Here is an 18,541-nt window from a genome sequence, read left to right as displayed (position 1 = left end):
TCCACCTGCCAATGCAGGGGACACAGGTTCGAGCCCTGGTCCGGGAATATCCCACATGCCATGGAGCAACTAAGCCTGTGTGCCACAACTACTGAGCCTGCACTCTAGAGCCCGCAAGCCACAACTACTGAGCCCACGTGCCACAACTACTGAAGCCTGTGCACCTACAGCCCGTGCTCCACCACAAGAGAAGCCATGACAATGAGAAGCCTGCACACGGCAACAAACTGTAGCCCCCGCTCACTGCAACTAGAGAAAGCCTGCACACAGCAACGAAGACCCAATGCAGCCATAAATAAATAAATAAATAAATAATAAAGCGTACAATTCAATGGTGGAAGGAAGGAAGGAAGGAAGGAAGGGAGGGAGGGAGGGAGGGAGGGAGGGAGGAAGGAAGGAAGGAAATACTACAAGATTTGATTGCTGAACCTAGGGTTTCTGCTCCAGCAACTTGGGAGATGACCCTGCCCCAATAGGGCAGTGATGGACACTGAGCAGAGAGGAAGGCCTGCCTCACACCTGGCTATGGCCCTACCCCCTCCATCTCCAACCCTACCTCCTACCAAGTTGATAGCTGGCAGCACACCCTGAGTAAACAAATGACTTCTGTTCACGTCAAATCTAGCTCTCCCACCAAAAGCACTGGGCACATGCAGACTATATAGGGACACTTGTACATAAGCCCACCCATTAAAGATTGCTGTAGGTAACTGTTTCACCTAAATTCACAGAGACAGAGAAAGTTAAGCAAAATGAAAAGAGACAGGAATGCATCTCAGTTGAAAGAGCAAGAAAAAAACCCTGGTAAAAATAATGAAACAGAAATAATTTATAAGATAAAAAATTCAAAGCATTAGTAATAAGAATGCGAGCTGAATTAGGGAAAGAATAGATAAGCAGAGTGAGAATTTTAACAAGGAACTAGAAAATATAAAAAAGAACCAGTCAGAACTGAAGAATACAATAACTGACATCAAAAACACCCTAGAAGGGGTACTTCCCTGGTGGCTCAGTGGTTAAGAATCTGCCTGCCAATGCAGGGGACATGGGTTCGAGCCCTGGTCTGGGAAGATCCCACATGCCGTGGAGCAACTAAGCCTGTGCGCCACAACTACTGAGCCTGCGCTCTAGAGCCCACAAGCCACAACTACTGAGCCCACGTGCCACAACTACTGAAGCCTGTGTGCCTAGAGCCTGTGCTCCACAACGAGAAGCCACTGCAATGAGAAGACTGCACCGCAACTAAGAGTAGCCCCCACTCACCACAACTAGAGAAAGCCCGCATGCAGCAACAAAGACCCAACACAGCCAAAAATAAATAAATAAAAATTAATTAATTAATTTAAAAGATGATGAATAAAAGCTTGTCTTAAAAAAAAAACACACACTAGAAGGAATGAATAGCAACTAAGTGATAAAGAAGAATGCATATGTGATCTGGAAGATGGAATAATGGAAATCACCCAATCAATGCAGTAAAAAGAAAAACAAACTTTAAAAAATGAGAATAGTTTAAGAGATCTCTGGGATAACATCAAGTGTACCAACATTCCCATTATAGGGGTTTCAGAAGGAGAAGAGAGAGAAAGGTTGTGAAATGTATTTGAAGAAATTATGACTGAAAACTTCTGGAACCTGAAGAAGGAAGCAAATATCCAAGTACAGGAAGCAAAGAAAGTTCCAAACAAGATGAACCAAAACAGACCCACATCAAGATAAATCATAATGAAATTGGTAAAAATTAAAGAGAGAATTCTGAAGGCAGCAAGAAAAAAACAAAGAGTCATTTACAAAGAAATACTCATAAGGCTATCAGCCGATGTCTCTGCAGAGACTCTGAAGGCCAGAGAGAGTGACATGATATATTCAAAGTGCTAAAAGAGAAAAATCTGCAACCTAGGATACTCTATCCAGCAGGATTATCATTTAGAATTGAAGGGGAGATAAAGAACTTCTCAGACAAGCAAAAAACTAATAGAGCTCATCAATACTAAACCTATCCTAAAAGAAATGTTAAAGGGTCTTCTGTAAGTGGAAAGAAAAGGCTATAATAAAAGGTAAGAATCTATGTGGAGGAGGGGAGTAAAAAGGTAGATATTTTGAATGGGTGTGAACTTAAATTACTACCATTTAAAACAAGTAGATGTAGTTATAGGTCATAATATAGGAATTCCACGGTAACCACAAATCAAAAACCTACAACAGATACACAAAAATGGAGAGGAAAGGAACATAAGCATACTAGTAAAGAAAATCATCAAACCACAAAGGAAGAAAAAGAAACTAAAAGAAGAAGAAAAGAACAGGAAAGACCTACAAAAACAACCAGAAAACAAGTAACAAAATGGCAATAAGTACATAACTATCAACAATTAAGAAAAAAAAAATGTCATGAAGAACCTAGGGGTAAGACAGGAATAAAGACACAGACCTACTAGAGAATGGACTTGAGGATATGAGGAGGGGGAAGGGTAAGCTGTGACAAAGCGCGAGAGAGGCACGGACATATATACACTACCAAACTTCCTGCTATGCGGGAAGCAGCCGCATAGCACAGGGAGATCAGCTCGGTGCTTTGTGACCACCTGGAGGGGTGGGATAGGGAGGGTGGGAGGGAGGGAGATGCAAGAGGGAAGAGATATGGGAACATATGTATATGTATAACTGATTCACTTTGTTATAAAGCAGAAACTAACACACCATTGTAAAGCAATTATACTCCAATAAAGATGTAAAAAAAAAAATGTCAATGAACTAAATGCTCCAATCAAAAGACATAGGGTGGCTGAATGGATAAAAATGCAAGACCCATCTCTAGGCTGCTTACAAAAGATGCACTTCAGAACTAAAGACACACAGAGACAAAGTGAGAGGATGGAAAAAGATATTTCATGAAACAGAAATGACAAGAAAACGAGGGTAGCAATACTCGTATCAGACAAAATATACTTTAAAACAAAGGCTATAAAGAAAGACAAAGAAGGGCATTATATAATGATAACGAGATCAATAGAAGAGAGGATATTATACTCGTTAACATATATGCACCCAGTACTGGAGCACCTAAATATATAAATCAAATATTAACAGACAAAAGGGAGAAATTGACAGTAATATAACAATAGTAGAGGACTTTAACACCCTACTTATATCTGTGGACAGATCATCCAGATAGAAAATCAATAAGGCATTAGTGGTCTTAAATGATACAATAGACCATACGTTGGACTTAATAGATATCTACAGGACATCTATCCAAAAACAGCAGAATACACATTCTTTTCAAGTGCATATGGAATATTCTCCAGGATCACATACTAGGCCATAAAACAAGTCTCAACAAATCTAAGAGAACAGAAATTATATCAAGCATTTTTTCTGACCACAACAGTATGAAACTAAAAATCAATTATGGCAAGAAAAATGGGAAAAGCACACACATGTAGAGATTAAACAACATGCTACTAAAAACCAGAGGATCGATGAAGAAATCAAAGAGAAAATCAGAAAATATCTTGACAAATGAAAACGGAAACACAACCTTCCAAAAATTTATGGGATGCAGCAAAAGCAGTTCTAGAAGGGAATTTTGTAGCAATACAGGCCTTCCTCAAGAAACAAGAAAAATCTCAAATAAACAACCTAATCTACCACCTAAAGGAATTAGAAAAAGAAGAGTGAAGCCCAAAGTCAGCAGAAGGAAGGAAATAATAAAAATCAGAGAGGAAATAAATAGAGCAAAAAAAAATTAGAAAAGATCAATGAAACCAAGAACTAGTTCTTTGAAAAGATAAACAAAATTGATAAAACTTTAGCCAGGCTAACAAGAAAAGACAGAGGACCCAGGTAAACAAAATAAGAATCAAAAGAGGAGAAGTAACAACCAATAACACAGAGATTTACAAACTCATAACAAAGTATTACTAACAGTTATAAGCCAACTAATTGGACAACCTAGAAGAAATGGAGAAATTTCTAGAAACATACAAATTTCCAAGACTGAATGAGGAAGAAAAAGATCATCTCAACAGACAGATCACTAGTAGTGAAATTGAATTTGTAATTTAAAAAACTCCTAACAAACAAAAATCCGTGACCAGTCATCTTCACAGGGGAATTTTACCAAACATATATAGAAGAGCTAATAATATCCTTCTCTAATCCAAACACTTGAAGAGAATGAAACACTCCCAAATTCATTCTATGTGGCCACCACTGCCCTGATATCAAAACCAGACAAAGACACTGCAAAAAAAGATTATAGGCTGGGCTTCCATGGTGGCTCAGTAGTTGAGAGTCCACCTGCCGAAGCAGGGGACACGGGTTCGTGCTTCGGTCTGGGAAGATCCCACATGCCGCAGAGCAGCTGGGCCCATGAGCCATGGCCACTGAGCCTGCATGTCCGGAGCCTGTGCTCCGCAACGGGAGAGGCCGCAACAGTGAGAGGCCCGCGTACTGCAAAAAAAAAAGATTACAGGCCAATATCTTTGATGAATATAGATACAAAAATCCTCAACAAAATATTAGCAAACTGAATCCAACAATATATAGAAAGGATCATACACCATGATCAAGTGAGATTTATTTGAGGGATGCAAGAATGGTTCAATATTTGCAAATCAATCAATGCGATACACCACAGTAACAAAAGGAAGGAGAAGAATCACACAATCATTTCAATAGATACAGAAAAAGCATTTGACAAAATTCAAAATCCAGTCATGATAAAAACTATCATCAACATTGGTATAGAGAGAACATATCTCAGCATAATAAAGGCCATTTATGACAAACTCACAGCTAACATCATACTAAAAGGTGAAAAGCTTTCAGTCTTTACTCTAAAATAAGAAAAAGACAAGGATGTCCACTCTCACCACTTCTATTTAATGTAGTATTGGAAGTTCTAGTCACAGCAATCAGACAAGAAAAAAAATGTATCCAAATTAGAAGGGAAGAAGTAAAACTATCACTCTTTGTGTATGACATGATACTATATATAGAAAACCCAAAGTTGTGACATGACACTATATATAGAAAACCCAAAGTCTAATACCCAAAAAGCTATTAGAACTAAAAATGAATTCAGCAAAGTTGCAGGATACAAGATTAATATACAGAAATATTTTACTTTTCTATATACTAACAATGAACTATCAGAAAGAGAAAGCAAAACAGAAAAAAATCCCATTTAAAATCCCATCAAAAAGAGTAAAATACTAAGAATAAACTTAACCAAGGAGGTGAGAGACCTATAGTCTAAAAACTATAAAACATTGATGAAGGAATTTAGAAATGATACCAAGAAATGGAAAAATATCCTGTGTTTTGGATTGGAAGAATTAATATTGTTAAAATGTCCATACCACCCAAAGCAATCTACAGATTTAATTCAATCCCTAACAAAATACCCATGACATTTCAACAGAACTAGAGTAATCCTAAAATCCATATGAAACCACAAAAGACTCCAAATTGCTAAAGTAATTTGAGAAAAAAAACAAAGCTGGATGTATCATGCTCCCTGACTTCAGACTATACTACAAAGCTACAGTAATGAAAACAGCATGGTACTGGCACAAAAACAGATATAGAGATCAATGGAACAGAATAGAGAACTCAGAAACTCATACTCCTATGATCAATTAATCTATGACAAAGGAGGCAAGAATATACAATGGAGAAAATACAGTCTCTTCAATAAATGGTACTGGGAAAACGGGACAGATACATGTAAAAGAATGAAATTAGAACATTCACTCACAACATAGACAAAATAAACTCAAAGTGGACTAAAGACCTAAGTATAAGACCTGAAACCATAAAATTCCTAGAAGAAAACATAGGCAGAACGCTCTGACATAAATCATAGCCATATTCTTCTGGATCTGTCTCCTAAGGCAAAGGAAACAAAAGCAAAAATAAACAAATGAGACCTAATTAAACTCAAAAGGTTTTGCACAACAAATCATTGACAAAATGAAAAGACAACCTACTGAAAGGGAGGAAATATTTGCAAGTGATGTAACTGACAAGTGGTTAATATCAAAATATATAAACAGCTCATACAACTCAATGTCTAAAAAACCAAACAACCCAATTAAAAAATGGACAAAAGAGCTGAAGAGACATTTTTCCAAATAAGACATACAGATGGCCAACAGGCACATGAAAAGATGCTCAACATCACTAATCATCAGAGAAATGTAAACCACAATCAGATGTCACCTCACACCTGTCAGAATGGCTATCACCGAAAAGTCTACAAATAACAAACATTGGGAAGGATGTAGAGAAATGGGAACCCTTGTACACTGCTGGTAGAAATTAAAATTGATGCAGCCACTATGGAAAACAGGAGGTCCCTCAAAAAACTAAAAATAGAACCACCATATGATGCAGCAATTCCACTCCTAGGTATATATCCCCCCCACAAAAAAAAACGACCCCAAAACACTAACTTGAAAAGATACATGCACCCCAATGTTCATAGCAGCATTACTTACAGTAGCCAAGAAATGTAAGCAACCCAAGAATCCATCAACAGGTGAATGGATTAAGAAGATGTGGTGTACATATACAATGGAATTTACTCAGCCATAAAAAAGGAATAAATTTCTGCCACTTGCAACAACGTAGATGGACCTAGAGCATATTATCCTCAGTGAAATAAGCCAGACAGAGAAAGACATAGTGTATGTTATCACTTACATGTGGAATCTAAAAAATAAAACAAAGGAGCGTATATAACAAAACAGAAACAACCTCACAGATATAGAAAACAAACTAGTGGATACCAATGAGGAGAGGGAAGGGGTGGGAGGGTGAGACAGGGGTATGGGATTAAGAGATACAAACTACTATGTATAAAATAGATAAGCAATGATGATATATTATACAGCACATGGACATACAGCCATTATTTTGTAATAACTTTAAATGGAGTATAATCTATTAAAAAATCACTATGCTGTATACCTGAAACTAATATAATCTTAGTTTTTAAATGTAGGGCAATAGTGATGCATAGTGTTCTCTTATAGTCCCTAAATCGTTTAGTCTATAGTGTGTCCCTCTTCCAATTCTAATACTCTTTATTTGCAACTTCTGTCTTTGGTCTTGATGTTTCCCACAAGAAGTTTCAGTATATTATTAATCTTTATCCAAAAAATTTATGATCGTAATGACCAATTCTTTTGCCTTTTTAAGGTTTCTTATTGGTTTCTGATTTAAAATTTATTATTTACTTAACTTGTGAAGATTAAATAAGTTAAAAACATAAAGCACTTTGAACAGTTCTTGGCACATAGCACTTGATTTTTTTCTTAGTGCTTTCAGTGTCAACCTTTTACTGTGTCATTATTTTTCACTTATTTTTATGCAAACATTCTACTAATGTATAATATATACACAGAAAGGTACACAAAGGAACATCCCAAATAACCAGCACTCAGATCAAGGAACAGAATTTACCAGAACCCTAGTCTGCCCATCATACTCCCTCCCAGTCTCTACTTGCCTCAAGGATAGCCACCAGCCTGATTCCTAACATATTAATTTAGTTCTGATAGGTTTTGAGCTTTATATAAATGAAATCAAAATGTAGGTATTCTTTAGTGTCTTACTTCTTTTGCTCAGCAATATCTATGTGAGATTCACCCATGTGGTTATGTGTAGCTGTACTTTCATTCTCGTTACTATATAGTACTTCACTGTGTGAACATACTACAGGTTATTCATCCATTCTATGGTTGATGGACATCTGGGTTGTTTTCAGTTCAGTGTTACTATGAATAATGCTGCTATGAACATTCTTGCACTTGTCTCTTGGTGAAAGTCATACATGCATTTCTTACAGTAGAGCTAAGTACTCACTTTTCTTGGGTATATAGTGAGGGATGACGTTCCTGGGTTGTAGGTATCGTGTCAGCTTTAGAAGATACTATCAGTTTCCAAAGAATGGTTGCAATATATACATGCAGTATATGAAATTCTCTTTGCTTCAAATCCTTATCATCACTTAGTAATATCAATCTTTTTAACATTAGCTATTCTGGTATATCTGTAGTATCAAACTGAGATTTTAATTTGCATTTCCCTGATGACTAATCAGGTTGAACACTATTTCATATGTTGATTGGCCATTTGAAAACCCGTTTTATCAAGTGACGGCTCACATCATTTGCTAACTTTTCTATTGGGTCGTCTTTTTCTTGTTGATTTGTAGGATTTCTTTATGTGTTCTAGATATGAGTCTTCTGTCATATGTAGGTATTGCAAATATCTTCTCCCAATATGTGGCTTGCCTTTTCACTATCTTAATGTATTTTGGTGAACAGAGGTTCTTAATTTTAATGTGATCTAATTTCTTAATTTTCCCTTTATGGTTAGCAATTTTGTTCTATTTAATAAAATGTGTGCCTACCCAAGATCATGAAAATATTCTCTTATGTTTCCTTCTAAATTTTTGTTTCACCTTTCACATTTAGACATCTGGGATTGGTTCAGTTTACGGTGTGAACTAGGAATCGAGTCACTGTTTTCAAGATGACTATCTAATTGATTCAGCACTATTTATTGAAAAGATCATTTTTTTTCTAGTGTACTGTAGTATCATCTTTGTCTTAAGTCAGATGATATCTACTTGTGGGTTAATTCTGGACTCCCTATTCTGTAACAATGATCTACTTGTGTATCTTTGAGAATATACCACACTGTGTAATTACTGCAGCTTTAAAGTAAGTCTTTGTATCTCATAGTGTATACTGTTCTGTTTCTTCACATTTGCCTTGGCTACTTTTGACCGTTTCACATTTCCATATTAATTTTAGAATCAGGTTATCAATTTACACACACACACACACACACACACACACGTTGTTTTTTTTGTTTGTTTGTTTTTCCCAGTACTGCCTGGAGGTAGAAATCAGAATCAAAGTTCACTTTTGCACATGGATATCTAATTGTTTCATCAACATTTATTAAAAGACCTCCTTTTTCCCACTGAATATAGTGGCATCTTTCTCATAAATCAAATGACTATAAATGTGGAGTGAGAAATCTGCCAGTTCAAAGGAGCCCAGAACCATAATTATTTCCTTGAAATGCTACAGCCAAGTTATTTCCACATTTTCTTAATGCATAATCAGATCTATAGCAGGTGTCGCCATGGCTTACCACATGCAAAGTCTTTTATGTGAAATACATTAATCATCTTGTTCAAATCACCTAAATCCTAACTTTTGATAGCTTAATCTGAAAGAGGAGCATTAAAAAATCTTCCACTGTGAATAGGAATTTGTCCATTTCTCCTTGTGATTCAATCAGTTTTGCTTTATATTTTGAGTCTATGCAGAGTAAATTCAAATTCATAACAGATATAACTTCTGGTGGGTTTTTCGTTTTATACTATTTCATGTTCTTCATTATCCCTTTTACTGTTTTCTGATTAACTTTGGTCTAATATTAACATTGTTACACCAGCTTTCTTTGGGTCAGCTTTCAGTATATTTTCCACTCCTTTATTTTCAAAGTTATAATGCTATTTTATAAATAGCAAGCTGTTTTTGCTGGGTTTTAATGAATTCAATCCCAGAATTTTTTAATAGGCAAGTTTAAGTCACTTTTATTATATATTTTGATTATTAAAATATTTGAACATTTTCCCTACACTTTACTATGCATTTTCTATTTATCGTGTTTTTTCTTTGCGTTTTCCCCCATTTCTACTGTTATTTCCTCCTTTTCCCCTTTACCAATTGTGAAATGATATATTTCTTCTCTATTTTCCAGAGGTTACACATAAATTTTTTAACATAGAAATTTCCACTCATAGTTTTCTAATAAAGTCTAAAGCTAATTAATATTGCTCTCTCTCCAAAAGAAAATAGAATTTTTGCATGCTTTATTCTTATTTCTTCTTAACTCCAGTACTCAGTGTGGTTCTTAAACAAGCAGTAGCAGCAGCATCTGAGAGCTTGGTAGAAATGCAAATTCCCCACCCTTTCTCAGACCTAGTAAATCAGAATCTCTGGGATGGGGCCAGGAATCAGTGTTTTAACAAGCTCACCAGATGATTCTTACTCATGCAAAAGTCTGAAAAGGACTGATCTAGAGCAGAGGTCATCAAACTTTCTCTGTGAAAGGCCAGTGAGTAAATATATGAGGCTTTGTGGGCCGCACAGTCTCTTTCAGTTACTCAATTCTGCATGGCAGTGCAAAAGCAGGCAAGGACACTACGTAACAAATAAGTTTGGCTGTATTCCAATAAAACCTTTTTAGGGTCACTGGAATTTTAATTTCATATTATTTTTACAAGTCACAAAATAGTACAAATAATTTTCACATGTCGCATAATAGGTTTTTTTCATCCATTTTTAAATGTAAAAATCCTTAACTTGCAGGCCATATAAAAAGGCAATAAGCCAAACTGGCCTATGGACCATAGTTTGCTAATCCTGATCTAGAGTTTTAGTACTTGCTTCATTCTTTTTTTTAAGTATCATTTTTAAAAACTCAACACTTTAAATTTTTAATTACATATTTTTCTCTTTTTTTGCTCATCATATTCTTAAACTCTGCTTCTTCCTTTTGGGCTTATTTTTCCTCTTGTTGAAGTATGTCCTTTTGTTCTTCCTTTTCAGATTAATAGCTAACATGTATAGAAAGCTTATTTACATACTAAACACTGGTCTAAGCACATTACATAGATGAATTTAAATTAATCTTTACAATATCCTATGAGATAGGCCTATGAAATATCCTATCCTGTGAAAGTGTCCTTATTTCACCTTCACTGAATAACAGGTTGGCTGGTATAAGAATTCTAGATTTGAAATTATTTTCCCACAGCACTTTAAAGATAATACTACAAAATGCCCACCTGGAGTACTCCTGCTCTTAGAGGGCCTCGAATTCCATGCATAAATTGCCCCAAGCCCACTTCCAAAACCTACATGGGCCTCTTCCCGGGATTCAGACTCCTGAGGGCAGACTATATGCTGCTGTTTGTTCATCCTTAAGCCCAAAGGCATAGCCAAGTGGCAGCTGTTTGCAAGGATGTGTAAACAAAAAATGGAGAAGCAAGGTGGGGCAATCATATACATGCATGACAGGCCCCTTGGGATGTTGAACAGAGCCAGAGAAAAGGGCAGGCCACTAGGCAGCCTCTTCCATTGCTGCCACATTCCAGCATGCAATCCCAAAGAGTCTAAGAATTTTAAATGTACATTTGTCCTTTCAACTTTTTAGAAAGATTTGTGAAAAATATAGAACATATTTTATCTAACAGATAGTGGCTTGATTTATAATTTTTAAACATCTATGCATATATCAATAGTATATGGGCCTCTATTTGAATCTCTGCCCGGGGCCTCACCAATGAGGAGGTAGGCCTAACTCATAGAGGGTTTTATTGATACTTCAACCCCAGAGCTGCCAGTGGCAGGACTCCAGATTAGGCCTTTTACCAAGTGAAGCATTCTGAGCCCCTGCCCAGATTTCTTGTTTTAGATGTCCTGGTTCTGGTCCTCCTGCAGCTCAACGCCAAGCCCTTGTCACACCTTGTCACTATCTAAAGCCCAAGGCCCCAGATAGCAGCACTTGGCTTAGACTGGCAGGCACTGGGCTTCAATCCTATCTGTGGGCAGGAGAAAAGTTTCTGTCTCCTTTAGTTTAAGCAGGTAACTCAGATCTGCTCCCCACCATTCAGAGTCCCTGCTTACCATCACAGGTTCCCAGCTATTTCTTTCTTTTAGGAAGAAGTCTCCACTTCTAGACTATGGAAATTTTCTTCCTTGCTTTTAAGTGTGGTTATTAATCTTTATAATATGTCTTTTATGTGCTCAGGGCAGAGGGAAAGATTTCAGCATACTTTTAACCTGTCATCTAGGCCTGAAATTAGAGCCTCTGGTTTAAAGTGTGGGTGTCAAGAATGCTTAATCTGGATTCATAAAGTGGGCCAGGAAACAAGAATCAAAACTAGAACTCAGATATGAACATCTTCTTTGCCTGTGACGCAGAATTGATCACAGCAATTAATTACATTGGGGAAACAGAAGTAATCTCATTTTAATAAAAATCATTACAGTGTACCAACTATCTCCATGACCTTAGAGGAGTCAGCCTCTCTTGTTCTCAGTTTCCCAGCTACAATCAAGTGAGTTCAATGAGCTAATGCCTAATAGTTTCTAAAGGTTCCTTCTCTTATTAATTTTTATAGTTTCACATAATAAGGGCCTAGACTGGAGTGAATTTCTATACTCTGAGAGTGAATTTCTGAGCCTGGAAGATATTAGCATTTCAGAGATAATATCAAAAGAAATCATCCAAATCATCAAATAAAGTATATAAGAGAGCCTTGATAAATTGCAAGATATTTTAGCAAAGAAAGATAATATTATTACATACGTTGGAATAGGCATTCAGTATTATACACTCAAGAAAGGTTTATGTGTAAAGAAGGAGTATGAATGCCTCAGTGAAAAAGAACTGATTCACTGGGAGAAACAGTGAGAAGAGGGAGGGGAGTCGTCAGTAAAGTAACCACAAAATTAAGCCGAAATATAACTTCAGCTTCAGGGGAAAAGAACAATAAGCCTCCTTACAGTGAAAAGGGTGTAAATACCTTTGAACAAATTTATCAGAAAATGTATGAGTCTATGAAGTAGCTCTACTGAGCAAGACGCTTTAAATAGCAATACTTTAAACCACAGTTGCCTCTATGTGTGTCATTTCCAAGAACTCAATTAGCACGTGTGGTTATCAGGACTGTCATCTGCAAATATTCAAAAGAATTACCAACTCACCCCAAGTGAGAGTAGCCAGGGTCAGCAGTTCAGGGATGGAATTCTGACATACTATGTATTCTGGAGAATACGGGTCTGTCTGAACTTCGGCATCGCGATAATCAGTCTGAGTGCCCACAGTATACTTTGAAGGAATGGGGAGGCACTTAGTGGAAGGAGGAGGAAAGGTATATGGCTCTGCCCTAAAAGAGGAAATCATTTTAAAAATTAAAACCTGATACAATCACTTTATACCTATCAATAGGTTTTGAAACATATGTGATAAAGAGTTAAACAGTCTTTCTATATAAAATGCCCTTGTGAATCAATAAGACAGTTAAATAGCCACAGAGAAATGGGTAAAGGACAGTCCAGAAAACAAAAAGTAAAACTTCTAACAATCATATGAAAAGATAATGAACATAACTAGTAATCTCAGAAAAGTAAATTAAAACAGCAAGATGCTATTTTATTATATAACATAAGCAATGATTTAAAAGTGTGTAAGTACCTAGCATCAATGAAGTTGTGAAGAAACAGACATTCTCATAAACTGTTGATGGAAATACAAATAGGTGCAACCTAACTAACAGGTAACTTATCAATATATTTCAAACCCTTAAAATACCCTTTTGCCCCAGCAACTGTACTCCTAGGAATTTATTGTAGGAAATAATTCAATGAGTGTGCAAAGATATATGCAGACGTGTTTATAAAGTCTCATAAGAGTAAAAAACTTTTTTTAATAGCCAATTTTATTTTTAAAACATGGTTATACCTGGAGTCATTAGGCATCAACCTTGGACCCATTATTTTCACCCTTGTTTTTTTATTCTGTCTATTTTTAAATACAAAAAAACTTTTTTAATTCACTTAAACATATGCTCACCCTTACACATAATTTCTTAAACAATAAGTATGACAGCACATATGGTTTAATGTTTTAGTGCAGTGTTTTCTTGTGCTTTTGAGTTTGCATCCCTCAATCCCTTTTTCTTCCTTATCCACTTGTAGCAGTACCTTCTCTATATACCCAATATCTAGGGTATGTATCTCAGTTGTATCCTTGAATTATATCTTCCATATTTTTTGGCACACTTATTTTCTACACTGACACAAGTATACACAAATATAGTGTTATTTTATCATTTGACTAACATGAAATCATACTATAAATATGTTTTTGCGTCTTGCTTTTTTGACTAAACAACACTCCATGGAAACCCTTCCCAATCTACTCATGTGACACTTTAAAAAAAAAATTACAAACTTAATCATCATCAGTAGAAAAATTGTTTTTTAAACAATGGCACATCCATAATGGAATTTATCCAGCTATTAAAAGTTACAATGTAATCTACATTTATGAATGAACAAAAATGTCTATGATCCAAAGTAAAGTAGAAAAAAGAACACTATAAAGCAGTATGTACATTAGGAATACATTTTTATGTTTTTAAAGACTGTGTTATTAGGCACATAAAAATGCCTAGATGGATACACAATAATAAAAGCAATTATTTCTGGGTAGTAGGGTTATAGAGAGAATTTTTTTCATGTTTATAGTCTTCCGAATTTTCTAACTTTTTTTTAACCTGTATATAGACTACTTATAAAATAAGAAAAAAATATATAACCATTTCCATTTAAAATATATCATTTTGAAGAATTGGTTAAATTACACAAACAATAAATAATGGAAAAAAAGAGAGAGATTTCCATTATGAAAAAGTCAAAGGCAAGGGGAGGTGCTTATACATGAGCACAGCATGTAAAGCTTAACTCAAAGAAAAATGCATTTCAAGCCAATTAGAAAGAAGTGTCTATTTGGCATTTCGACCTGTGATGGAACAGTACTTTAAATTGTTTTTAATGCTGAATTCTAACAGGCATTGAAATCATTTTTCAGCAGTTGCTATTAATTTCTAACACATGTAGACAATATAAGTACGTACATATAGTTTCTTAAGTTTTCAGCAGAAAGTATGCTACTATAAAAATTCTACTTGAGGAAATAACTTCAAATTAGCTTTATCATCACAGATCATGTGAATATTATAACACCGTAAGCTTGAATCAAGAGAATAAATTATTGTTTTCTAAATTAAATAATTTCACATTTGACCCATCTGATCAAATGTTCTAGGATTATGGTAAAGCCTGAGGAATCCCCCTGACTAAGCTTTCTGCTGACTTGGGACCCTTCTAGGTGGGTCTGAGGATAGGATGCAAAGGAGGAATGCTACTTTGACAAAAGTCCTATGCAACTTAATAGTACAACCAACTTGTTGGTTATTTTTCCCAACCAACTTGTTATTTTTCTCCAACCTATTCTTTTTCTCTCCATTTCAGTTGGTTTTAGAGGAGAGCAAAATGTGAATAAGAAAGAGTAAAAATCTCTTTCCCACCTCTGCCCAACCTCGATCGGGACCCAATGCCAGAAAGACTCCATATCTGCTTCCTACTTGGCTTGAGCCCTGCCTTGTCCTGGATCCCATCCTCAGCCTTACTTAGTCTGGCTTTGGTATCTTTACAGCAGCCACTGCTGCTCTATTCCCTCCATCCAGGCCCCTCCTCCTCTACTACGGGCCACTACCAGGAACATGTACTGTCTGCCAAACCTACAGTCTTCTAGATTTTCCCTTCCAGCCCCAACTGAACTGCACACAAAGAGGAGCTTCACAAAGCTAGCAAATCTTGTTTTGTTATTATGAACTCTATTGAATGTCTGCATTTTTTAAAGGCAATATTTTAGAGCAATCTTACGTTCATAGCAAAATTGAGAAGGAGGTACAGAAACTTCCCATATACCCCCTGCCCCACACATGCATAGCCCAACACATTATAAACATGACTCACCAGAGTGGTAGCTTTGTTACAATTGATGAACCTCCATTGACAATTCACAGTCTCCCAAAGTCCACAGTTTACATTAAGGTTCACTCTTGGTGTTGTACATTATATGGGTATGGACAAATCCTTATATGTCTATGTATACATGTATAATAACGTGTATCCATCATTATAGTAACATACAGAGTATTTCCCCTACCCTTAAAATCCTCTGTGCTCCTATTCATCCTTTCCCCATTCCCCCCAACCCCCTGGCAACCAATGATCTTCTTATAACCTCCATAGTTTTGCCTTTTCCAGAATGTCATATAGCTGGAATCATACAGTATGTAACCTTTTCAGATTGGCTTCCTTCTCTTAACTATATGCATTTAAGATTCTTCCATGTCTTTTCATGACTTGATAAGCTCATTTCTTTTTAGTGCTGAATAATATTATATTGTCTCAATGTACCATAGTTTATTTATCCATTCACCTACTGAAGGACATCTTGGTTACTTCCAAGTTTTGGCAATTATGAATAAAACTGCTATAAACATCTGTGAGCAGGTTCTTCTGTAGAGATAAGTTTTCAACCTCTTTGGGTAAGTACCAAGGAGCAGGATTGCCAAATCATATGGTAAGAGTATGTTTAGTCTTGTAAGAAACTGCCAGACTGTCTTCTGAAGTGGCTATAGCATTCTGAATTCCCACCAAAAATGAAAGGTCCTGCTGCTCCACACTTGGTGGTGTTAGTGTTCCAGATTTTGTCCATTCTAACAGGTGTATAGCGGAATTTCATTTTAATTTGCATTTCCCTGATGACATCATGTGGAGCATCTTTTCATATCCTTATTTGCCATCTGTATATCTTCTTTGGTGAGGTATCTGTTAAGGTCTTTGACCTTTTTTAAAATCAGGTTTTTTGTTTTCTTACTGTTGAGTTTCAGACTTCTTTGATTATTTTGGATAACAGTCCTTTATCAGATATGTCTTTTGCAAATATTTTCTCCTAGTCTGTGACTTGTCTTCTCATTCTACTGACATTGTCTTCTGTAGAGCAGAAGTTTTAAATTTCAATGAAGTCCAGATTTTCCATTATTTCTTTAATGGATCATGACTTTGGTGTTGTATCTAAAAAGTCATCAGCATACCCAAGGTCATCTAGGTTTTTTTCCTATGTAATCTTTTAAGAGTTTTATGTTTTTGTATTCTACATTTAAGTCTGTGATCATTTTGAGTTAATTTTGTGAAGGGTGTAAGGCTTATGCCTAAATTCATTTTTTTGCATGTAGATGTTCAGTTGTTCCAGCATCATTTGTTTAAAAAGACTCCACTGTATTATCTGTTCTTTTTGTCAAAGATTAGTTGATTATATTTATGTGGGTCTATTTCTGGGCTCTCTATTCTATTTCATTCATCTATTTGTCTATTCTTTCCATAATACCACACTTTCATGATTATAAAAGTTTTACAGTAGGTCTTGAAGTCAGGCCGTGTCAGTCCTCCAACTTTGTTCTTCTCCTTCAATATTGTGCTGCTTATTCTGAGTTTTTTGCCTCTTCATATAAGCTTTAGAATTACTTTGTCAATATCCACAAAATAACTTGCAGGGATTTTGATTGAGATTACATGGACTCTGTAAATCAAATTGGGAAGAACTGACATATTGACACTATTGAGTCTTCCTATCCATGAACATGGAATATTTCTTCATTTATTTAGTTGTTCTTTGATTTCTTTCATCAAAGTTTTGCAGTTTTCCTCAAATAGATCTTGTGTATATTTTATTAAATTTATATTTAAGTATTTCATTTGTTGATGCTAATGTAAATGGCACTGTGTTTTATATTTCAAATTCCCCTTGTTCTATATACGTATATAGGAAAGCAGCTGACTTTTGTATACTAACCTTATATCCTACAACCTTGCTATAATCACTTATTAGTTCCAGGAGAGGTTTTCTTTTTTTTTCAGTAATTTCTTTTAGATTTTCTACATAGATGAATATGTCTCCTGCTAAAAGACAGTTTTATTTCTTCCTTTCCAAATTGTATACCTTTTTTTTTTTTTTTTTTTTGCGGTATGCAGGCCTCTCACTGTTGTGGCCACTCCCGTTGCGGAGCACAGGCTCCAGACGCGCAGGCTCAGCAGCCATGGCTCATGGGCCCAGCCGCTCCGCGGCATGTGGGATCTTCCCAGACCAGGGCACGAACCTGCGTCCCCTGCAACTGCAGGCGGACTCTCAACAACGGCGCCACCAGGGAAGCCAAACTGGATACCTTTTATTTCTTCTTCTTGTCTTATTGAATTAGCTAGGACTTCCAGTATGATATTGAAAGGGAGTGATGAGAGGCGACATCCTTGCCTTTTTCCTGATCTTAGTGGAAAAGCTTTGAGTTTCTCACCATTAAGTGTGATGTAAGTTTTTGGTACACATTCTTTATAAAGTTGAGGACATTCCTTTCTAATCCAAGTTAACTGAGAGTTTTAATCATGAATGAGTATTGGATATTGTCAAATACTTTTTCTGGCCTCTAGTAATATGATCATGTGATTTTTCTTTTTCAGCCTGTTGATGTGATGCATATTAACTGATTTTCAAATGCAGAATCAGCCTTGCATACCTGGGATAAATCCCACTTCGTTGCGGTGTATAACTCTTTTCATACATTGTTGGATTTGATTTGCTAATATTTTGTTGAGGATTTTCATGCCTACATTCATGAGAGATGTTGGTTTGTAGCTTTCTTTTAATGTCTTTGCCTGGTTTTGGTATTAGAGTAATGCTGGCCTCAAAGAATGAGTTAGCTTCTATTATCTGAAAGAGACTGCAGAGAATGGTATAACTTCTTCCTTAAATATTTGGTAGAATTCACCAGCAGACCCATCTGGGCCTGGTGCTTTATGTTTTAGAAAGTTAT

General features: G+C 36.0%; 1 protein-coding gene across 5 annotated transcripts in view; it reads right to left on the bottom strand.

The window, feature by feature from the left end:
- The window catches only part of CFAP91 (cilia and flagella associated protein 91), a 152,555-nt gene that overhangs the window by 109,127 nt on the left and 24,887 nt on the right, over nt 1-18,541 (bottom strand). For all 5 annotated transcript variants that reach the window (XR_009563710.2, XM_060298121.2, XM_030857484.3 and 2 more), the window contains exon 6: nt 12,807-12,988. Coding sequence is in view for 4 of the 5 variants with exons in the window: in XM_060298121.2 (XP_060154104.1) it covers nt 12,807-12,988 (182 nt within the window). In the remaining variant the exon portion in view is untranslated. The remainder of the gene's footprint in view (nt 1-12,806; nt 12,989-18,541) is intronic.

Source organism: Globicephala melas, chromosome 4 (assembly GCF_963455315.2).
Source record: "Globicephala melas chromosome 4, mGloMel1.2, whole genome shotgun sequence".
Lineage (NCBI taxonomy): Eukaryota > Metazoa > Chordata > Mammalia > Artiodactyla > Delphinidae > Globicephala > Globicephala melas.
This window is presented reverse-complemented; position numbering and strand designations above follow the sequence as displayed.